This window comes from Polypterus senegalus, chromosome 6 (genome assembly GCF_016835505.1).
Source record: "Polypterus senegalus isolate Bchr_013 chromosome 6, ASM1683550v1, whole genome shotgun sequence".
Lineage (NCBI taxonomy): Eukaryota > Metazoa > Chordata > Cladistia > Polypteriformes > Polypteridae > Polypterus > Polypterus senegalus.
The window spans coordinates 92,297,411-92,322,500 of NC_053159.1; the positions used below are offsets into that span (position 1 = coordinate 92,297,411).

The 25,090-nt window shown below is 38.3% G+C and overlaps 1 protein-coding gene across 1 annotated transcript in view; it reads left to right on the forward strand.

Annotated features, from left to right (window-relative positions):
* Positions 1–25,090, forward strand: part of LOC120531259 (contactin-associated protein-like 5) — a 558,381-nt gene that overhangs the window by 423,321 nt on the left and 109,970 nt on the right. The window contains exons 10-12 of the mRNA XM_039756505.1: positions 6,175–6,346; positions 10,230–10,336; positions 14,162–14,281. Of these exons, the coding sequence (XP_039612439.1) occupies positions 6,175–6,346; positions 10,230–10,336; positions 14,162–14,281 (399 nt within the window). The remainder of the gene's footprint in view (positions 1–6,174; positions 6,347–10,229; positions 10,337–14,161; positions 14,282–25,090) is intronic.

A 25,090-nucleotide genomic window follows, 5' to 3' on the forward strand; every position in this document is an offset into this window, starting at 1 on the left:
GTATTGTATAATATTAACAATAAGAGCAACGCACTACTGAACACAGTAAATATACGAGGCAGCCAGGATCGAACCGGGGATTCTTACTTACAAGTCAGCAAATCTTACTGCTATGCCACGGTAGTTGATATATTGTCCTTGTACCTTTTGTGAGTGTGTATTTGATCTTTGGACTTCAGGCTTAAGACATTATATAGTTTATGCCTACATTTTGTCATTTATTACTAAAATATGAAAAACATTTCTGTTTTAACAATGTGTTTACACAGATTATTGTAGAAATGGAACACACATTGTTAGTGGAATTGAGGAGGTCTTCGACGTACTCCCCCCACCGACTCACAACATCCCGAGTTGAGGTCAGTAGTGTACCGTCCCCATCATATACAGCGTTGACACTGCACTGCTTCCCCCTTCTGAGACGCAGGACAGTGGACCAGAATCTCCTCGAAGCCATCCGAAAGTCGTTCTCCATGGCCTCCCCAAACTCCTCCCACTCACCGAGTTTTTGCCTCAGCAACCACCAAAGCCACATTCTGCTTGGCCGGCCGGTACCTATTAACTGTCTGTAGAGTCTCACAGGACAAAAAGGTTCAGTGGGACACCTTCTTTAGCTTGACGGAATCCCTCACTGCCGGTGTTCTCCAGCGGGTTCAGGGATTGCCGCCACGACAAGCACTGACCACCTTATGGCCACAGCTCCAGTCAGCCACCTCAACAATAGAGGCATGGAACGTGGCCCATTCAGACTCGATGTCTCCTACCTCCCTCAGGATGTGGTCAAAGTTCTGCCGGAGGTGTGAGTTGAAGCTACAGTACTTCTGACAGAGGACTCTTCCAGACGTTCCCAGCAGACCCTCACAACACGTTTGGGCCTACCAGGCCTGACTGGCATCCTCCCCCACCATCGAAGCCTTTTCACCACCATGTGGTGATCAGTTGACAGCTCTGCCCCTCTCTTCACCCGAGTGTCCAAGACATGTGGCTGCAAGTCCGACGACACAACAACAAAGTCGATCATCGAACTGAGGCCTAGGGGGTCCTGGTGCCAAGTGCACATATGAATGTGACAAGCACAGAAGTCCAATAACAAAACATCGCTCGGGTTCAGATGGGGGGGCCATTCCTCCCAATCACACCCTTCCAGGTTAAACTGTCATTGCCCATGTGAGCATTGAAGTCTCCCAGCAGTACGAGGGAGTCCCCAGAAGGTATGCCCTCTAGCACCCCTTTAGGGACTCCAAAAAGGGTGGGTACTCCAAACTGCTGTTCGGCGCATACACACAAACAACAGTTAGGAACCGTCCCCCCACCCGAAGGCAGAGGGAGGCCACCCTCTTGTCCACCAGGGTAAACCCCAATGTACAGGCTCCAAGTTGGGGGGCAATAAGTATGCCCACACCCGCTCAGTGCCTCTCACCAGGGGCAACTCCAGAGAGGTAGTGAGTCTAGCCCCTTTCAAGGAGATTGGTTCTAGAATCCAAGCTGTGTGTCGAGGTGAGCCCAACTATATCTAACTAGAACCTCTCGACCTCGCGCACCAGCTCAGGCTCCTTCCCCTTCAGAAAGGTGACATTCCACATCCCAAGAGCCAGCTTCTGTAGCCAAGGATCGGACCGCCAAGGTCCCCACCTATGGCCACCACCCAACTCACATTGCAACCGACCTCCTTGGCCCCTCCTACAGGTGGTGAGCCCATGGGAAGGGGGACCTACGTTGCCTCTTCTGGCTGTGCCCGGCCAAGCCCCATGGGTGCAGGCCCAGCCACCAAGTGCTCACCATCGAGCCCCGACTCTAGGCCTGGCTCCAGAGGGGGGCCCCGGTGACCCACGTCCGGGGTAATGGAAAACGTCGTCCAAGGTTTTTGTTCTTCATAGGAGGTTCGGTTGAACCGCTCTTTGTCTCATCCCTCACCTAGGACCAGTTTGCTTTGGGTAACCCTACCAGGGACATAAAGCCCCAGATAACAGAGCTCCTAGGATCATTGATGGTGGCAGGGCCCTGGGGGTGGATGAAATACGCCTGGAGTTCCTCAAGGCTCTGGATGTTGTAGGACTGTCTTTGTTGACACGTCTCTGCAACATTGCATGGACATTGGGGACAGTACCTCTGGATTGGCAGACCGGGGTGGTGGTCCCCCTCTTTAAGAAGGGGGACTGGAGAGTGTGTTCCAACTACAGAGGGATCACACAGTCCTCAGCCTTCCTGAGATAGCTTATGCCAAGGTACTGGAAAGTAGATGCCACCTGATCGTGGAACTTCAAATCCAGGAGGAACAAAGTGGATTTTGTCCAGGTCATTGAACAGTAGACCAGCTTTCATAAGGATCCTGGAGGGATCATCGGAGTACACCCAATTAGTCTACATGTGTTTTAAGGACTTAGAGAAAGTGTGTGATCATGTCCCTCAAGGGATTCTGTGGAGGGTGCTGGGAGAGCACATGGTTAATAAGGGCTATTCAGTCCCTATATAGCCACAGTAAGATTTGTGTCCACAGAACTGGAAAACATCAGCAACATTCTCAGTGGGTATGAGACTCTGTCAGGGCAGTGCTTCATCTCCTATTCTATTTTTGATTTTCAAGAACAGAATTTCAAGGTGCAGCTGGTGAGGGTAGGATGTTCAGTTCGGCAGCCTTAGAATTGCGTCACTACTTTTTTCGTGGTCCTGTTGGCTTCTTTGGGTTGTGCACTGCAGTGTGTACTGGGACATGGACTGTCCTCTCCAAATGGGAGGTGAGCTACTGCTTCAAATGGACAAGTTTAAGTACCTCAGGGGCTTGCTAATGAGTGATGGGAAAAGGGATGATGAGATGGATCAAAGCGGTAAGTGCAGTTATGCACCAACTATATCAGTATCTAGTGGTGAAGAAGGAGCTGAGCCAGAAGGCAAAGCTCTTGATTTACCAGTCAGTCTGCATCACTCACTCACCTATCATCATAAGGTTTGGGTAATGACTAAAAGGATAACATCATGGGTACAAGCAGCCAAAATTAACCGTCTTTCTTGAATGATAAGCACAGACATCCAAGAGAGGCTAGTAGAACTGCTGACTCTCCACATCAAGAAGAGCCAATTGAGGTGATTTGGGCATCTGATATGGATGCCTTCCAGACATGTCCCAGTGGAAATTGCACTTCTCAGCCTTCCTGTGATATGCCAGGATATTATAAAGGAGATGCCACCCCATCGTGGAACTTCATATCCAGGAGGAACGGATATGACCAGCTCTGAGGAGACTTATTATAGGAATTATATTTTACTGTACTTTATTCTGTACATGTGATGGTACAACTATTTCTATTACTGATACCAGAACTACAACTACTAACATGTTTGATTGCCATTGGGAAATACTTTTTGAAAAATCTTTGCAACAAACAATGTTCACATTCCTTAAAGAGTTATTTTTTATTAGAGCAAATCAGCTTGTTAATACTAGAGCAATGTACAAGCACAATCTTAAATTCAGATTATGTAATCTGCTTGTGGGTGAATCCACCAGGCCATTGTAACTGCTTACTAAGATGAAGGAACCTTCCTCTAGCTTAGATGACAATTGCTGGCATCTTTTACACACAGGTTACTGGATCTCAACCAATATCTTTTGGAATTTTTATCTGACATATGATAAACATGCGTGTGTGAGGTGTTAGCAGTTTGCCAACTGTAAACTTTCCCAATGTGGACAAATGGCAAGAGACCAGTTGTCTTTGTGTCAAATGCATCATTCCTCTTTACTAGAACAGGCTCCAGTTAGCTAGGACCCCGAGATAGTGGTACTATTAATAGAACAGCTTTAACTTTAACTTTTGAACATGCTACAAGATAAGTGTGTTAGTTCCCTGCTTTTACTTTTAAGATGGCTTACTCACTATATTTGTTTATGTATTTTTGGGGTAGTGTGACTTCATTTCCCAAAATTTTGCTTTAACATTAGAATTTATTTCTTTACACAAATAACAATAGATAAATGATACAAGTTAGCAAGTAATGGAGTAGATAGCAGTAGTTTGCAGATTTTTAAATCTTGTTCGATAGTTTTAGGAAATGATTAAGTGGATAGCAAATTTGAGCAGGATGGCCTATTCTTAACAAAACGTTAATACTGTTATATTTTTACTTGAAAAATGTTCATGGAAGTAAATTGGCAGCTTTGAACTGGTCTGAAATGCATACATGTGGTTGAAATCTGCATTTGACAGATCTGTAGGTTCATAAAATAAATTGATGTAAAATATAATAAATCCTGAATTGCCAATATTAAAGGTCATTGATGCAATGTGTTTCTGTTAATTTGGAGATGGGACTTTTAGCTATCCACAGTAATTTTGCCAGTCTCTTAAAGCAGATTTATGTTAAGTAACACTTTGCACTGGCAGGCGTAGCCAGCTTGCTGAAGGCCTCTATTCAGCGCCCTGAGGTGAGCACCTCCTGTCTAGCATAACTCTTAGTAATTTATTCGCAGCTAGATCCTAGGGGCCAGCTGTGCAGTGGCGTCTGCGACCGCGTCACTATCACACACGGTGACAAACAATCCAGCTCTCTGAATGAAATTTGTAATAATTTTTTTCAATTGCTTCTTTACAGTCACTGTAAGTTAGCAAAAATAAAATTAAATTGTGGGAATGGAATGTGGGAGGTGTGGGTAGTAGTACTAGTACAACCATATATTTAAAATGTGGACCTGTTTACTTTTCCAAAACAACTTTGTGAAAGAAGATGATTAAAATATAACGTAAGCTACAAAGTAGAAACTGCTCTGTGCTATAAAATGAAGCAATTTCAAGTTGTAACAAATTAAAACAACAACACCGGCTGACAGGATATTACTACACAATCAAGCGTTAAAGCTTACAAAAGTGGAACTGACTGATAAGTCACAAATCATATTACTTCTAATATCACTAGTACCTTAAAATACTCACTTGCATGCCTTCTTTTGCACAAAAGTCTTAACAATGTTTGACACGTCAGGTTGTCTGGCACACTCATCTTCAATTGACAGCATAGCTAAGCCATTAAATCTGTCTTGTGACGTGGTGCCTCTGAGGTAATTTTTGATTGGTTTTAACTTGAAGAACAATCTTTCACATGCCGCAACAGTCACTGGCATAGTCAGCAGTAACATGAAAGTCGTGCAAACGTCATTGAAAGTAAACGACGATGCACAGTAATCAATCAGCAATAGTTCAGCTACTTCGAAAACAGTCGACTTGTTTGACAGGATGGATTGAAAACATACACGAAATGACAACAGTTGAGTGCAAAACGGCAATGAAATGTCAGTGCTATTGCATCCAAAGAGAAGATAGGCAGCAGCATACAATTCGTCGTCATCTATCGAGGTCAGAGTTGATGGTAACAAGACATTGAATGTTGAAGCCACTGCATCAAGGCTGTGAAACCTCTGTTTTAGTTAAGTTATTCAAACATTTTTTTAAATCTATATAGCCCTGAGTGGGCCCCCCCAAGCTCATAGGCCCTTGTGCTTTGCACAATCTGCACAATCCATTGCTACGCCAGTGCACGCTGGTGAAGTCCTAAGAGCAAAGACTGAAGATAAACTGGTAATTTGAACCCACATGCCACTTTGTAGGGCATTTATTAAGCTTTTTCATTTATTTTGGGATGATTTATCTTTAGATGTTTAGCAATGCTCTATTTTCCCATCACTATAATATCTTCAATACCAAGATTTTGTTTCTTTTCTCTCCATAGTTTTTATGCACATTTTTTTTCCAAAAACTTCTTATTATTAGCAATGCCAAGAAGCATTTAGAGCAAGGGTATTTTACTGTTCCATGGAAAACAAATTATTTGCCATGCTGCCTCATTTCTCAACATTGCCAATTCTCCCCCCTCCACCTCCACTCTCTAAACTATGCTACCGGAAAATTTAATAATAACCTATTACAGTTTGGAAGTGTTTTACTATACAGATGGAAACACAGCAGTAAGTATCTCCTTCTGTCTCACAAGTAGAAGTTAAACAGATTATCAAACAAAATGAACAGATTTTACAGAAAAGCATTAATTTTTAATTGTTAATGAAAGCCCATAGGGTGGAATTGCTCTCTATTTTCAGGCTGCTCTTCAGAATGCAGTTTGCTTACTACTGTGAGGTCTTAGTTTCTGTGTGTCATAGTGTCTTTTCTCTTCCTTTCCTTCTAGGGTGTCCCTCCAATATAAAAGACCTCAAATGCAAAAATCCAACTCTTGCTTTTCAAGGTTGCATGCGACTGATATTCATTGTCAACCAACCAGTGAATCTAATCCTTGTGCAGCAAGGTCTTATCGGCAATTTCAGTGATTTACAAATTGACCTGTGTGCCATCCAAGATAGGTAATCTCCTTCTTTGTTCATTACAACTATTGTTTTAACCAACGAAAAAGCTTGAATACACAGAACAGATGAAGACTGTTGTCTTTCAAAAGCTCCTAACACAGGCTTAAACTTAGGCCTCCTATTATTTTGAAGAGTACTCAGAGTGTGTTTATACATTTCATTGGCTTTAATGTATCAAGAAACCAAGAGTGTTAACTGAGAAAGTAGCTGATTTAATATGCAGGCACAAATTAACCTTGTTCACAAAAATAGTATTTCTGTTAAGAGTTGCCATCTAAATGACAAAGAGCCTGTGATAACAAAATGTTAGGATACTAAAATACATACAATGTTACGTTTCATTTACTGTTAATTATCTCATCCAAACATTCACAGTCCTTCAATAGGGCAATTTTAAATATTCTCATTATGTTTCTTGCATTAATAAAGTAATAAAAGTAAATATAGGAAAGTAAATATCCACCGAAAATTCACAGGGATATAGAAAGTATTTTTCAACTCCACACAGCCAAAAAATGGCCTAGCAATTAAATTTGGAACTGTGATGCAAACCCCAGGTAATCAACTCCCTTTTTTATTTCAGGAATGTTCCCTTGCTTTTGTTATTTCCATTTATTTATCCAAAGTGTAAATAATCTGGTATTGTATTTGTATTATTTTGTGCTTTGTAAAGTGCCTTGTGATTGTATGTTATGTTAATACATAACAATGTGCAATAATGATTGATTGATTGTTGAAGATTAGTCATGATAATTATTCAGTTTATAAAATGCCTTTCAGAAATAGCAAAGTATAAATTGAAAATATCAGTAACAAATAATATGTGTAGAATAATTGTGGGTAATTTAGAATAGAAATGTAATTATTTTCATGAGAGAGTTTCACAGGGTATGTGGGGGAAACTGTTTCTCCCACATACTAACAGTACTATTAGGAAAGAACAAAAGCATTTAAACAAAGAGGCAAATGGCTTTTCTTCAATTTGACTTTTGAAAAGCTCTTCAAAATACATTATAAAAGGTTATTGAAAAAAAATTAAAGAAACTGGAAGTTTAAGATGCTGCCTGCCTATGAGTGTAACAACAGCTCAAATGCAGTAAGCATTGGAGGATCGTGCAAGACATTTTCTCAGAAGTAAGTGATTTTAAAAGTGGTGTCCCTCAGGGATCCATGCTGTGAACACCATGATTTCTGATTTTTTTTTTTTTACAAATTAATTAAAAATAAAAAACCTGAAATGTCCCAATGTCAAAAGTATTCTGACCCTTTGCTTTGAAAGTTCAAATTTGGCTACGGTTCACTCCATTCTATTGACTATCATTGAGATGTTTATCATTGAGATTTAATTAATTGGAAATGTCTATCAGAGCAAAAACCATGCCATGGGTTAAAAGGAATTGCCTGCAGAGCATACAGACATAATTTTGTCTGAGGAAGACTGCAAAAAAATTCTGCAGTTTTCAAGGTTCCAAAGATTACAGTGGGCTCCATAATTCTTAAAAGGAAGACATTTGGAACAACCACAACTCTTCCTAGAGGTGGTCACCTTGCCAAACTTAAAGAATAGAGGGAAAAGGGTCATGATAACAGATGTGACCAAGATCCTGATGGCCACTCCAGAGAACCTGTATAGAGAATGGAAAAAGTTCCATAAGGACAGAGATCAATATAACACTCTACCAATCTGGACTTTATCACAGAGAGGCCAGGCAGAAGCCTTTCCTAGGTTAAAAAAACACATGGGAGCCCACTTCGAGCTTGAAAAAAAAATCTAAAGGACTCATAGACTGAGAAAAAACTGTTCATCACCTGTAAAATACCATTCCAACACTGAAGTATGGTGGTGGCAGTGTTATGCTGTGGGGATGTTTTTCGTTGGCAGGGTCTAGGAAACTAGACATGGTTGAGGGCAAGCTGAGCGAGGGAAGGTACAAAGAGATTCTTAATAAAAACCAGATCCAGAGTGTGACCTCAATACTGGGTCACAGATTCATCTTCCAACATGACAGTGACTTTAAGTATAAAGTAAAGATAACCTAGCAGTAGTTTAGGGACAACTCTGAGTGGCCCAGCCAGAAGCGGAACTTAAACTCAATTAAACATCATTGAAGAGACCTTAACATACTGTAGCTGATAGCTGTCCACTGATGGTCTGTATTCAGTCTTATAGAACTTCTGCAGAAAAAAAAAATTAAGAAAATTCCCAAATATAGCTATGCAAAGCTTGTCACGTCAAACCGAAGAATACTCCAGGCTGTAATCACTACCAAAGGTGCTTCAACTATGTACTGAGTAAAGGGTTTGATTATATGTGTCAATATTATATTTCAGTTTTTTTTTTATTTTTAATAAATGTGCAAAAATTTCTAATATCCTGTTTTCACTTTGTCATTATGGGGTATAGAATGTTAATGTGGGAAAAAATGATTTTAGCAAACGGCTGCCTGACAAACATGACAAACTGTGAAAAAAGTGAAGTGGTCTGAATAAGCTAGACATGAGTAGAAACATAAATGTGAAGAATTAACACAAGGAAGTAAAAAGTAATATACATGATACATAATTTGGGGTCACAGGTCAGGTCAGGTTAAGGAGCATGGACTGGTACAGTGTGACGAAACAGCTAGGGATCCTGGCTTGCAACCCCCCAGGGAGACACGCAGTGCAGTCCCACCATTTGGAAATGACCATCTATTTGCCACACCCAGGTATTATGTGAGTGTCCCATTGGCCTTGTTCAGCCACTCGGATCCTCAACAAGGAGGAACTTGCAAGACAGATCACCCTTGGGAAATTGTACCATGTGACTGTAGAGCCGTAACTGACGCTCCCTCACAATGCTGGTAATGTGCCTCATTCGGAATTCCATGAGCAACCACAAATTCGACACAAAGTTAAACCAGCGTTTCCCAAGGATTCTCCTAAGAGACACAGTACCGAAGGAGTCCAGTCTTCATCTCAGGTGACTGGATAGCGTCCATGTCTCGCTTCCATACAGCAAGACAAGAAGCACCAGGACTCTAAAGACTTGGACCTTCTTCCTTTTTCATAGATATCAGGAGCCCCACACACTCTTTTCCAGCAACCTCATGACCCCCAGATGCTCTCCCAGTCCATCTACTGACTTCATAAGAAGAGTCACCAGAGACACGAATGTCACTGCCGAGATAAGTAAACTTCTCAAAAAGGTCAACACTCTCTCTGCAGACAGAAGCACTGCTGATGGCTGTGCCCAAGAGGTCATTAAAAGCGTAGATCTTAGTTTTTATCCAGGACACTCACAAGCCCAAACACAGACTCCTCGCTCAGTCTCTCGACCACCCTTATCAGAGCCTCCATTGACTCTGCGAAGATCACTGCATCATCAAGATCAGTGAATCTTTCTTAACTAATAGATGCCTTAACTTGGGTCTGATACTTGAAAATTCTTAGTAGAAGAATTTAAGTTTCTTAGTGAACTGATGTCTGTTCTAAATTAGAGAGTGTGCTGAAGCAATTAAGAGGACTAATAGGATGTTAGGTTAAATAGCATGCTGTACAGAGATAAAAATTCAAGGAAGATTATTCTTAATACACACAATGGACTTTGTCTCTGGGGTCTCCAGATTACAAAAAATAAATAACCACACTATACAAATTTTAGAGAACTATTCCAAAAATTATTTAAACATTGCAGGCTATGAGGGAAGATTGAAGAAGCTTATAAGTAAAAGTTGATTAAAAAAATCAAAAATTATGAAGGGGAAATAAGGAGAATACCAGTAGTTCCTTTAAAAAGAATTAACCAGAAAGAATACACATTGGAAGCTGTTACAGAGAGACCTAAATATATAGAGAAAGTTACCAAGCAGTGTTTATAATATCTGTCCCTCTCCATTAGATGCCAACCAAACTTCTGTGAACATGGAGGCCAGTGTTCTCAGTCTTGGAACACCTTTTACTGTGATTGTTCTGGTACTGGTTACACAGGAGTTACCTGTCACAACTGTAAGTAGCTTTGACTCTTAAATATTCTCTTTTGGTGAAATTAGCAAGTGAACCAAAAATTATAAAACTAAAGATTAACTTCCTTCAGAATTTCAACAACTTCAGCCACTTGCAGACCCCAATTAGAACCTATTTTTTATTTCAATAATTTCTCAAACTGAAACTGAGTCCTTTCTTTAATTGATTAAACTAAAGGTATGTGATTTTGCACCTGATATTATTTTGGTCATTGCAAATTAAGTTATAACAACAGGCAACAATTGTATTTTGTTTTTATTTAGAAGTTATGTAAAAATGCTAAATTAATGATTGACGTAAATGCCATATTTGAATTTTTAAAATCATCCCTATTAGTTTTTTTATTATTACTTGTTTATATTTTAATGTGTTTTATTAAATTATTTTTTAATTTCATTGCTTATGTAATATTTAGCATTTATACAGCTACAAATATATATAATTGTGAGTATGCAAGTCTAGCAATTTGTGCACTTACGTACTTAAGTGCACTGTACCATTGCGACAGGCTATTGAGTTAATAAATTTCATTAAGCTATTATAATAATCATAACCTCCATGTCTTTTACTATACGAACAACTGTAAACCTGCTTTTGCCTACCCTGTTCAATGGATATATTTCGTCTTGCAAAAAACTTTGGAAAAGTAACTGTTTTCTGAAAAATAATATTTTATCAAATTATTTTAAAAATATAAAATGTTTCAATATAGTTTTAATAAACTCGTAAAAGTTTATTTTGCTAGCATTCTCCAAAAAAACAAAAAAGATAATTTTTCTTAACAGGTCTTAAATCAATACAGTATATAGCATAGTAACACTATTAATGCAAAATCAACAATTATGTACTGATTCCTGCCTTCTACCAAATGTTTTCAGAATAGGCACTCACTAGCTTGTAACCCTTCAGTTGGATTAAACAGGGTTCAAGCTCCCCATGCCTGTGTGGATTTTCTGCCGTTTGAGTGTATTTTTATCTACGTACTAATCTTTAATCTAACTAAGTATATAAAGCTCAGATTGATGATTCACTCTGTACTGTCCCTTAATGAGTGAGTGTGAATGTGTATGTCACCAATAATGGGCTGGCATTTCATCTCAGGTTGGATACTGACTTGTTCAAAATGCTTCTGTATTAGGGTTCAGCTACTCCAGCTATAAAATCACATTAAGCAGGATGAATATAGGAAAAGCAAAGGAGTTACTGTATGCTTAAATTGAACTACATAAGGCACTGTTTTCAAAAGGGCTACCTGTACCAGATAACCCCACAATGCCTAATACAAATCAAGTTGTTTATTTATTTAGCACATATAAACAACTAGAAGTTGATTAAAATGCTTCATAACAAATAAATCCGAGTAACAGTTTAATGAGCAAGAGCAGATAATGATAATTTAGAACAAAAGAAGATTAAAAGAAAATTGGCACAGACCTAAAAAAATACAATTGTTCCCTTCAATAATGGTCTGATTCTTACATTTTGAGTCAGCGTTCCACTGCTTGATCCATCCTGTTGTAGCAACCATTTTGTATTTAATGCATTAATATAAACTAGCCAACCCGCGGCGTAGCATACGCCGCATAATTATGTATTGATGGGTGAATACTTCCTGAAAGACACAGTTGTCCAAATGGGGTTGGTGTTGAGGATACGACTGTAGGTGAATGAATGGATGTAACTCTGGAGAGGGCAACATACAATACAGTGTTTTACACGCTCAACACAGCGATTCACATTCGCGACAAACTGTTTTACACGCCACATACAGCGATTCACATCCGCGACAAATATGATTCTTCTTAGATGGTGCTGTCGCGTCCACCCACGCTCTTGAGGCATACACACCTCCTGGTCATGTTCCCATTCGCAAGAGCAACCAACAGAGACCCGCCCACCAACTATAAGACCATGGGACACCCCTCGCAAACTGTTCTACACGCCGCATACAGCGATTCACATCTGCAACAAACAAACTGTTTTACACACTGCATACAGTGATTCACATCCGCGACATGATTTTTCCTAGATGGCCCTGTCGCGTCCACCCTCACACTCGAAGCATACACACTGCCTGGTCATGTGCCCGGTCACAAGAGCAACTGACAGAGACCCGCCCACCAACTGTAAGACAGACCATGGGAAACCCCTCGGAAACTGTTTTATACGCTGCATACAGCAATTCACATTCGCGACAAACTGTTTAACACGCCGCATACAGCGATTTACATCAGTGACAAACATGCCTGTTCTTAGACAGTCCTGCCATGTCCACCCTCGTTCTAGAAGCATACACACCGCCTGGTCATATGCCCGCTTGCAAGAGAAACTCACGGAGACCGCCCACCAACTGCCTGTGTGTGTGCCTCTGTCTGTCTCTGGCACTGCCTGTGTGTGTGCGCGGCTCTGTCTCGCGCTGCCTCTGTGTGAACCGGTCAGGCACAGAGAAGGTCAGCTGCTGAGAGAGTGTCTCGACTGTTGCAGGGCCTGCATTGGTGAAGCAGGTCAGACGGTAATGAAACAGAGGCACAGGGCTTATTGGTTTTTAAAGACTGCTTCCTTCATTGTGTTTTAACCTCAGTTTTAAAGGATTGTTTTAAGGATCCCATGGGTTACCCCTCGCAAACTGTTTTACATGCTGCATATAGCAATTCACTTCCGCGAGAAACATGCCTCTATGAACAGTCAACGTGGCACAGAGGTGCATGTGGACTCTAAGACAGACGAACATAAATGACACCGTTTTTCCTGTGTCATCACGTCCGAGTTGGTGGGGGTGGTTCTGTGAGTTGTCGTCGTATCCAATGGTCTTAGAGTTGGTGGGCGTGGCTCCTTCCTGTGTGCGCCATGGGTGTCTTACTTGTCTGCGGCTTAGTGAATCCACGCCCCTTCCGGCGTGCTTTCCATGGGTGTCTTGCCTTAGTGAATTATATATATATAGATGTTAACCTCAAAGTGACTCAAAAAATTGTATTAATTTATTTTTAAAATACTTCCATTCCAAATGAGTATTATCTGTACTTTTTTGGTTCATGTAAGTACTAAACACTAAATACTATCACTGTTTCTTGTATGTAACATGTTAGGTTAATTGGGTATTCTTAAATGATCTGGTATGAGCAAATGCGAGTGCTCGAGATAAGTATACCCTGCAAATAACAGGGTTGGTTCCTGTCTCGCAAATCATGCTGTCCACTGGACACTGAAAGTGGATTAAATGGATTTAGAAGTAAATTGATGGATATTTAATTTAGAAAAATTGATTTCCTAGAGGGTGTAAATGAAATTAGAATAACACATTAAAAATGAATTCTCAACCATAACTTTGATCATTTTTAAATCTGCTTTAAAACTTTTATTCCTGTTTCAAATGCCTAATAGAAAACCAGCTTTTGAACGACATAATTAAAAGCTGTAATACAAAAATGATTTATGACTGGATAACTCTGGCAACCCTGTCCTAAATCTTAAATTGGAACCTGCTTATTCCCAAGAGATGAAAAAAAATATTTTTTTTCCTAGTGTCTTACAGCACACACTTCCTTCTTTTATTAGTCACGCTAAACCTATTTAAACATCTCCATTTACTGGTTTGAGATTTGTTTAATAAAGTACCTTGTCATAGAAAGCTTGGTAAAAAATATTGTTGGGTTGCTTTATAATCTGGATCCCAGCCCAGAAATATTCCATGGGCATTTCCATTTGATAGATAGCCTTTCATAAATTCTAAATAAAAACATTCTCAATTTAATTGGATGCTTTTTCCCTATTGAACCTTCACTATTTTATTTTCTTTTTTACCCATAGCTGTTTATGAGCCATCCTGTGAAGCCTATAGCCATTCAGAGACCACATCAGGTCACTTTTTAATTGATTCAGACGGAAGTGGACCACTGGGACCCACCTTGGTTTATTGCGATATGACAGGTAAGGATAAAGTGTACTGTAGTGGATTAATATTGCATTTATTTGGGATGCCCTGTGATGGACGGGCACCCCTTCCAATGCAGGTTCTTGACTAGCATCAAATGTTATTGTTGAGATAGGCTTTGGCCCCCTGTGACCATGTACAGAAATTAGTAGGTTTAAAAATATATATGGATAGATGGAAGTATGATATTTATAATCAATTTGTATCCATCTTTCAATTCAAGGTATATTATTTTAATTTATGTTAAACCAAAAGCTTAGTCCGTGAAGCTGAAGGTTGAGGTGGTAAAACTACATGTTTAAATGGAGCTGCCACACTCCAAAAGATGGGTATTGCAGTAGGGGCAATGTGTTGCTCCTAACCATATCTTCCAACAAATAAAATTTCTCCATGTGCCCCTCTTGCTAACACGTGACAAAAGTTCAAAGATTTATCAATGTTTGGTTCCTGCTTTGTGCCTGGTACTGTTGAGATAGAAATGGATTTAGTGGTAAGTATGGATGAATGGATTGATCACCTTTATTTTAATAGCAAGCACTACTCACTTGACTTGCCAGAGGATACAAATGTAATCTGACTAAATGTAGAAGGTTTACATAGTAGAACTACAACCACCACAGCATATTTAGATAGCATTGATGGATTCAAAAAGATGAATATTTCAGCAGTGGTGTTCTGTTGTTGTTAGCCACATCAAATTAGAAAAATACTTCTTCACATACTCCTTCTCCTGGCATCAGTCTCTGATTAAGTCAAAAGCATTAGGGATTATTTCACAAAACCCCATGCAGTGAGCTTACTTTAGTACCACCATCTAGCAAATGTCAGGTAGTTTGCACAACATGAACATAAAATAAATATCTTAAGGGTTAACTCTACTACTCATCTATACTAATAAAAGGCAAAGCCCTCACTCACTCACTGACTGACTCATCACTAATTCTCCAACTTCCCGTGTAGGTAGAAGGCTGAAATTTGGCAGGCTTATTCCTTACAGCTTACTTACAAAAGTTGGGCAGGTTTCATTTCGAAATTCTACGCATAAGGGTCATAACTGGAAGCTATTTTTCCCCATATAATGTAATGGAGTCTTGAGTTGGAGATGGCCGCGGGGGGCGGAGTTTCGTGTGACATCATCACGCCTCCTACGTAAGTACGTAGAGCACAAGGAAGAACTCCAAACAGCGATCAGCACAAAACGCCATTTCACAATTGAGAAGGCAGAAAACCATTATGAAGCAAATGATGCATATAAGCATATTCATAAGTACAGCTACTGCGGAAACAAAGCACGGCGTGAACCGTAAGTTTATATTAAATTAAGTTCATAGGCTACCACTAGCGTTTGTAATTTAGTGCCTGCCCATATAAGGCCGTCCATCAGCGGCAATCCAATACAAACACTGCCGGTAAATATTCACGTGTGAAGGACTGTGCTTATGCAGAGGAAGATGAGATGGTCAGGGTGGTGTTTGGCACAAACTCATTGAAACTGCGAGAGAAAGTTTTAAGTGCCGGGTCTTAGCTGACATTACGAGATGGCACCAGTACAGCTGGGAACCTTCGATGCAAGAACACCAAGCGGCTCACGTGAACTGACGCAATGCGCAGACAAAAAGCAACAGTTCCAAAGAGTGCTGAACAAAAACCGAATTACACAATTGAGAAGGCAGCAAAAAAATATGAAGCGTCTTATACATAGAATCATATTCATAAGTGCAGCTACTGCGGAAACAAAGCACACGGTGGAAAAAGTGAATGTCCTGCTAAAGGAAGACAGTGTAAAAAAAACCCGTGCATGCAGTTTGTCACATCTCAGATAAAGAGGAAGACGAGCTGTTTATTGATGCAGTAAGGAACTAATCGATGAATGAAACCTCTTATCTTTACAACGATTGACAAACACGGAATGTAACTTGAACACATCCTACAAATACGAGCCTGATTGAAAGAAATAATGATAATCAAATCCTTGATGACAGCAACATTCAATAACACTCACAAAACAATTACTGTATATTGACAATCATGTTACGTTATTTTTAAAATGTTCCCTTTTCTTTTCATAACTTCTACTTCTCCACTGCGATACACGGGTATATATATAAATGTATATATATACCCTGATCTACAATACATACTTTAGCATAGACAAGCCACATGCTGTGGCTCAATTGTAGAGTCTTCGCCTCTAACGCCGAGGTTCGATTCCCGAGAGGGGATGTACTGATTATGTACGCGCGCTACCTGATTCATTTTACCTTCGCATCTCCTTGGTTTGGGACGTATGAAAAAATATTAGGTTAACGCAGAATCATGTTACGTTATTTTTAAAATTTCCTTTCTTAGCACAAGCACAGCTGAGAAGCTTCGATGCATGTACTCCATAACGCGTTAAAAATAACGCATTTAATCACACTTTCAATTCCAAGCAAGCGGGAACTTTTGTCAATGCATGATTTCCTGGTACATCCATTACACTGATGCACACATCACAGCTACAAAAATGTTAGAGTCGGAATAAAGCGCGTTCCTACGACTGATCATTTCGACTTCCGAGCGAAGCCTTGATAAAAGCATGGTTTTGTGCACACTGAAAAGCAAGCAAAATTAGATGCATTACAGAAAGCGGACTTTGTGGCTCTTACTGGGGATCATTGGACTTCCGTGACCGTTAGTAATTCTAAATACATCTAATTACAAAATGTTCAATGATCACACTGTTTTAGCCTAATGTACAAAATAATTTTGGCTAATGTTACTCAGAGTTTAAAGAGTAAGCTGGTCAAATTACCTTTTATGTTTCTGACTTATTTTTTTAAGAAGAAAAACTGCACTTTATGGTGAAATTTTGGTTATTATTATTTAAAGACAATACTATTCTGCAAATGTACTTAAAGTACTTAAACTACCACTTTATTTTTAAGTCTGCCCAATTTTAACCAGGGATGATATTTTTGTTTCTGTTTTGAATTCAAATGCAGTTTAAAGGCTTTTTTTCAGAAATTAAAACAGCTTCAGTTTACAATATTCATGTCCATGTCTATTATTTGATTCTGTAAGCCCACTAAAACCGTTTTAAATAAAAAAAAAACATTTGCGATTTGGGGCAAATTTACGTGCGATTACATACATTAATCAAGATTAATTCTTACACAGCCTCTAATTAATTGGATTAATTTTTTTAATCGAGTCCCACCCCTAATATATATATATATATGTAGATATATATATGTAGATTTGTATATATATGTGTATATACAGTTTATATGTAGATATGTATATGTTGTATATACAGTATGTATATATATGTGTGTGTATATATACAGTATGTGTATATATATGTATATGTATATGTGTATATGTGTATATATATATAACTGTATATATATATGTGTATAGATGTGTATATATATATATTTATATATATGTTTATATATGTGTCTGTGTGTGTGTGTATATATATATATATATATGCCAGCAACACTCATATCAATGACAAAACAATTACATTAACAATCATCTTACGTTATTTTTAAAATGTTTGCTTTTCTTTTTCATAACTTCTTTAACACACTACTCCGCTGCGAAGCGCGGGTATTCTGCTAGTTAATAATAAAACTTAGGTCATTAAAAATAAAAACATGATAGCTAAACACAGCAAAGGAGACTGTCATTTACTTTTGGGTATTCTCCTTCATTTATATCTTTTACATATGTGGAAACATTATTTGTATTAATAATACAAACTCGAACATTTGCTTAGAATCAGCATGTTTGTATGAATACTGTATCTGAGGCATTATCCAGCTTGCTGATAATTTTTCCCAGACTTCAGTTCATAGGCTTATATAACTAACAATCAATCAGTTTGTATCAAAAATAAACAATGGTGTCTTAAAGCCCATTTGTTGTCGGCCCCACTGCCTGTAAGATATTCTGTGTAGATTTGAAAAAACTCCCCAGATCCTATGATACCTCTGTACACATTACAAGACTACATACTAAATATTCTGCATCACTTTAGGCTTGTTGGGATTTGGAAAATATCAGAACCACTTGATTGAAAATGATTTTAGTGTAGAGTTTTACACAGCTAGCTAAAGAAAATCAATGCTAATGATATAAACGTGAATTTTTACTTGTGGCATACTCAAAAATCAATGTTGTTTCCCATCAGTCAAGGAATGAAATTTTAATATGACATCTCAAAGTATGCCCTATCATAATGGACTTTACAAGGCAAATAATGTGACTGAAGAACAAGATACATTAATATTCAGAAGCAGAATATTCTATAGAATTATATACTTTAGAAAAATGCTATGTCATAAGTTCATTGTAGGTAAGTTTGAAGACCTGAAGCATATGCTGCAGTAGGTCTTATTGCTGCAACATAAAACATGGACTTGGGTTTATTACCTGTTTCTTTTCTTGTTTGTTGAATTTGCATATTCTCATTGGTAAGTCAAAATTGTGTCAGTATGCATGAATGTTTTTCTGTAATGGACTGGATGTCTTGGTTCCAGGCTTATTCTGATTACAGATTGTTCTCCTGGAAAGGAAAAGCAACTATACATTTCTCTATTATAAAATCCAATGTTTGTCTGTCAGTATGTCTGTCTGCTTTTCACGAGAAAATGGATTTAGATCAGGTTTTTTTCTATTATTTGCTTGAACATTCTGGTTGATTTTGTGACTTCTCTCATTGTGCTATGTATCATAGTTAACTTGCAGTACCGATTTATTAGCGTGAATCTGAGAGAAATGCAGCGGGCCGAGGGGAGAGGGGGGCGAGGACTGCCTCACTCACACACCAGCCTTGGGGTGTTCCTTACCGCCACTTAGCTAGTGAACGAGATAACTACTTAATGGATTTACATTGTTTTCTTTCTAGAATTTGTTTGAACATTCCGGTTGATTTCGCTAAGAATCATAGTTCGCTTGTAGGAGTGATATATTCGTGCTAATCCGAGACAGAGACTGCGGACCAAGGGGAGGAGGAAGCATGACGTCAGGAGTAGGGAGCTTTGCAGGTCCCTCCTAGCTGTCCTGTTTCATTACTACGTGGGGCAAGACATGAGGGAAGGCTGGTAGTATACATAAGCAAGTATACATGGATATTAAACATATTAATGCCAGTCCTTGGCTTCTGACGTAAACCATAAATGTCCATACATCCATTTTCTAAACCAGTTTATTCCAATATAGGATACAGAGCGTTAAACCTATCCCAGAAGCATTGAGTGCAAGGCAGATGTTAACCAGAAATGAGGAACCAGACTTTCACAGGGCGGATTCAAACACACACCTAAACTCACACATGTATTGCTAATTTAGCATTAGCAACCCAATTATTCATGATTTTAGGAGGTGGGAGAAAAACAGAGCACCTCCAACAGCCTACACTATGAAAACAAATGAACTGTTTATAATACAACTCTTCAAGGATATATGTTTGGTATCACATTTACATTAACTTCTTTTGAGTTGGAGAAGATAAAATAAAAAGGAAAAACATCTTATTGAAATAAAGTAGAGCATTATTCTCCCTCTGCTATAGACTATCACCCCCTCCAGGGTGGAAAAATGTTTCAGGTCATTTCAAATGGAATTTCTTTCTCTGTTATGTTAATACTCTGCACTCTTCAATAAGGTAAAAACATCTAGATAAATGACTAATACAATCTAGTACAGTAGGGGTCTCCAACTCTAGTCCTGGAGTGCTACTGTGGTTGCAGGCTTCCATTCAACCTTTTTCTTAGTTAATGACCAGTTTTTGGTGCTTATTAACTTATTTTCCCTTCATTGTAATTGACTCACTAGTTAAGATTCATTCCCCTGAATTGCTTAATTTTTTTTTCCTAAAATGGCACCCAAACAGAAATGAGACGTGAAGTGAGCGAACAGAAGACCAGCTAAGTCAGGGCCTCAAACTCCAACAAGTTTCTTAATTGGAATCTAATTTTAGTTGTTAATTAAAATTGTTATTTAATTCCATGGCTTGTTGATGCTCTCAATCTGCCACGGTAGACATTTCCAAAAATGTTTTTCTAAGAACAGCACCAACCTATGTTGTGGGCCTGAGCAGATCAATATTACTGAGCCATTCAGCTTTCTTTATTTTTAGATATTGTTTGAAAGGTTACTGGCCAAGTGTTGATTCATTTTGGATCTCATTATTTGTTGGCTGCGAATTAAGGAAAAAATAAATAAGTGGTCTTAAATAGTAAGTCAATTAAAATTATGGCAAAGCAGTTAATTAGCAGCAAAACTAGTCACGAATTAAGAAAATGGTTAGAATGATAATCTACAACCACAGCAGCACTCCAGGGCCAGAGTTGGAGACCCCTGTGCCACAATATGCTGTAAATACTCATAACCTATGATGGAAACAGAACAAAAGAAACTGCTGACTAAGTTTATTTTAATAATGTAACAAATTCTTAGATTACATAATAAAACTGCGGAACAAATGGTGAATTCAGCAGTCCATTACGAGCCATACTTTAGTTACTATGTATATAAACTTTCCAAATAATGTCTGCATTGAGGTAAAGTGGCAGAATGAATTACCAAAAGCGCAGGGACCTTTATTTTTGTAAATGACTATGACAGCAAAACTGTTCCTATGGTTGTGAATATCACCTTGATGTTTTTAAATGAGATGACACAGTGGTTAGGACTGCATGCTCACAGACCCTGGGATGCCACTGTCTGTGTTACCCTGCATATTCTCCTTGTATTTTTCTCCAGGTATTCAAGTTTTGACCCGCAGGTTAGATGAACTCTGAATTGACCCAGTACACATGGGTTTACATATGTGTATATTTTCTACTGCAAAAGACAGACTTCCTGTCCAAGAATGTTTGGTGTGTAGCAATTATAGACTCCTGTGGCCCTATAACAAAAAAAAGAAAAACAGATTCAGATCTACATTTGCTTATAAGGAATTCCTCAGAGGACTGTGCTTTTCACACAATTGTGTGGTAAATGGGCTGGCAGGCTCCATGTAAACTGCCTAACTAGATGGATAGATAACACTTTATTAATCCCCAAAAGAAAAAAAAAACAGGAAAAGACTATTTTTTTATATTTTGCTAGTGAGTTTTGGTATTTAGAATAACAGTTTAAAAAGGGACAAGATAAATAAAGTTTAAAAACTTTTGAATTAATTACCAATAAATAGAATTCAGTGTTTATATTTTAAATTCCCTCATCATATACTGCCATAGCAGTAGGAAGTACTATAAATTAAATATACTGTAAAATATTAAAATAGGGTGAATTTCAGGTCACCTGGGAAAATGTCAAATAAAGCTAAACTATTATCCTATTTAGAACATTGCCTGGGTGTAAGCAGTTAGCAAATTCATATGTACTGTACTTAGCAGACCCCCAGGCTAATATTCAGCAAATGAGCTTGTATATTTCAGCATAAAGAAAGGCAGAGAAAATGCAGATAATTAGAATTGAATGCAAAGGCTTAGTAGGGCTGTCACCACCATATTACTTATTTTGATATTACAGATTGGCCAACACAGATAGCATGGCCTCATTTTAAAGCCTGGAAATGAAAACCTTTAGTATGAAATTTGTCTAAGCTTTAAAATTTCAGGAAAGCATAATGCAGCTAACACAGAATGGTAAATTGGCTGAATGTAATTTTCTGTTTTTTGTGCTCCCATTCCAAACAACGTTTTAAATAGATTTTTTGAAATCTTTGCTTCCATAAATATTTTATTGGATTTTAGAGTGTGGATACCCAGATTCAGAATGTATGAAGTTTTGGATGCTTTTATTTTTTTTAAGCATTTGACTATATGTTATAGTATCTGAGTCTCACATAGCTGGCTGCTAGCCTTCTGCTGCTTTGCTGGAACTTCTATATGTCTGCAGAGCACAGCTAGAAATGGAATCACATGTCTAGCAAACAAGCCTGCAGCTGATGATCTCAATCCTGACAAATATTGTCTGTGTCTTCTCACTTTGATTTTATATTTTTATTTCTGCATTTATCTGTCATTAAGGACAAGGTGCTCACATGGTAAAATATAAATGACTTACGAGAACTTTAATATTAGATTACTACACTCGGAATGGAGTTGATACTGGTTACAGATGTGGTGTTGTTGCTAACACATTTCTTGACACAGTAAGTTGAAAGAAGTTGACTTCTTTTCCTTAATAGACAGTCTATTCCTCATCTTTAAACAGGCATGAAACCAGAAAACCTTACAATGTTATGTTTAAGTTGTCTCAAAGAACACTCCAGAGGCAGCACAGTGACTAGTGCTGCTGTCTCTCTGCTTTAGGTGCCCTTGGTGAAACCGTGCCATTGTCATGGCTTCAATGGAGTATGATAGGCTGTACAGTATATGAGTAGAAGTTTGAGAGTAATTACCACTGACATCTGTCGTGCAACTACAACCCCCACATTTACAATCACTGCACACATATATAATTAAATTCTCAGAAAGCTTTTTGACATAATTGCCTGTTTCTTTGCCCCATCCTACAAGTTCTGTGTTCAATGATCCTATGTAGACTGTGGCTCTCTTTATGTGTATCTGTCATGTTTTTCATTCCCAGTCCATTTTTAGGTCCTCATACCTCCCACAAGTCAGCCACTTTGTGTTCTTTCTTTCTTTCTTTCTTTCTTTCTTTCTTTCTTTCTTTCTTTCTTTCTTTCAACATTCATTCCCTTATATGGATTTGTTTGTATGCTGTATTAACAGGAATGAACCTAACTTGAGGTTTTATTGTTGTTTCTTCTGTTTTCTTAAAAATTTGATTTAAAGAATCTCCATAGGACCTGCGTTGTTTCCAGTAATTTCTTCAGGAGTGATGGTAACTACAGTAGCAGGATGGCCAGATGGACTTGCAAGTTTCTCTTAATAATTCCTGTGGATACAATAACACTCGAGAAAAATTTGTTTTGATTTGTTCAACATATGACTTAACAAAAATACTAAGATTGAATCTTTTGCTATTTTTTTTTTTTTGTCGCAGTACACATTCCGTCCTGGGTATGACATTAATCTGCATCTAGCCTTGTAGGTAGGCCCTCCAACCTGCAAGAAAAAAAGTGGGGGGTGGTGGCCCTAACCCTAACCCTAATTAGCACTCCAGCCACCATAACAATCCTCACACTGGTTCCATTCCATCTGAAATAGTGTGGTGCTGAGGTGTCACCCGTTTTCCGGTTTCTTTGTGGTGGCGGCCTGCGCCACCACCACCTACTCAAAGCATCATGATGCACCAACATTGATGGACTGAAAGCCAGAAGTCTACGTGACCATCATCATCAGGTCCTTCCATGAAAACCCTAAATACAAAGAGGACTGTTTGACTTATGTTAGGTAGATTGCCCAGAGGGGACTGGGCGGTCTCTTGGTCTGGAACCCTACAGATTTTATTTTTTCTCCAGCCTTTGGAGTTTTTTTGTTTTTCTGTCCACCCTGGCCATCGGACCTTACTCTTATTCTATGTTAATTAATGTTGACTTATGTTTATCTTTTATTGTGTCTTCTATTTCTCTATTCATTTTGTAAAGCACTTTGAGCTACATTTTTTTGTATGAATATGTGCTATATAAATAAATGTTGATTGATTGATTGATTGCATGGCTACACTGGGGTCCTGAGTTGGTGTGTCATGTGGTGGGTGCGGCAATGCACTGTATCAGCGCGTACTCCTAACTTCTTTCTCTCTCTCTTAGTACACATTATAAATGAGTAGTATGTGAGGGCTGATACCTTAACCATGATCCTTTTGCTGTTGTTTTTTACATGACAACAATGTCTCTTTTTTCTGGCCTCAGTTTTGTCATGTATTTTTTTCTGAGGGGATTGATATTTATCAATTGATAAGCATTTTGTTTCCCATTATTCTTTCAAGAGTGTCAACTCAATATCTTTCTTATACTGGTAGATTATGTGTTTGCAGTTTCCAGGGGAGGTATCTGGGAACATATAAACCCTCAAGGGAATGTGTTATACTTTTTAATTTTATCCATTTTACTTGGTTGATGGCTGCATTTCTTTAGAGAAGTGTACTTTTTTCTAGTTTGTAAATAATATGGGAGGATCTAATGAACAAAACTACACAAAACCATATAATTGTATTGCAAGTAAAGCTTGAAAAAAAATCCATAATTTGTCTCATTTATTGAAAATCCTGCAGTCAGTGATAAAAATGTTCCCATGGTTTTGAAGTCATGAGTCTATTTTCTGAATTTATTAATTTTATCACTTATTGCCCAGAAATCAATTTATTTTTATTCCCAAGAATGAGAATTTGTTCTGATGAAGATTTCTTAATTAAAGCAGTCTTATGATTCCATATATAGCTGTGGTAATGCTTACAGTTCTATAAACTAGCAAACCAAGTTAGCAATTTCATACCCCATTTAATCCAATACAGAGAATTGTTCTTGGCATCTATTTTCACTCTCATCAACAATGTTACCACAGATTCAATCTTATTTTAGAGGGACACTAAATATACCCTATATCTTGTACTGTGACTGGATGCAGCTTCTCTTTCATTTGCCAGATGTAGATAAAGTAGAGATTTTAATTAAACAGAAATGGATGTGGGTTCAGACTTCTTGGCCAAAAATAGAACAAATATTACAAGCATATCCCAACACTTGAGGCAGCTGAATTTTCAACTTGTTGATATTGTAAACTATATTTGCAGTCCCTGCTAATGGGATTCTGTCCCTAATATCACTGTGACTTCCAGTAGAAATATTTTTAAAACACTACACAATTTATTCTATGACACTGAGGAGCAGGGTG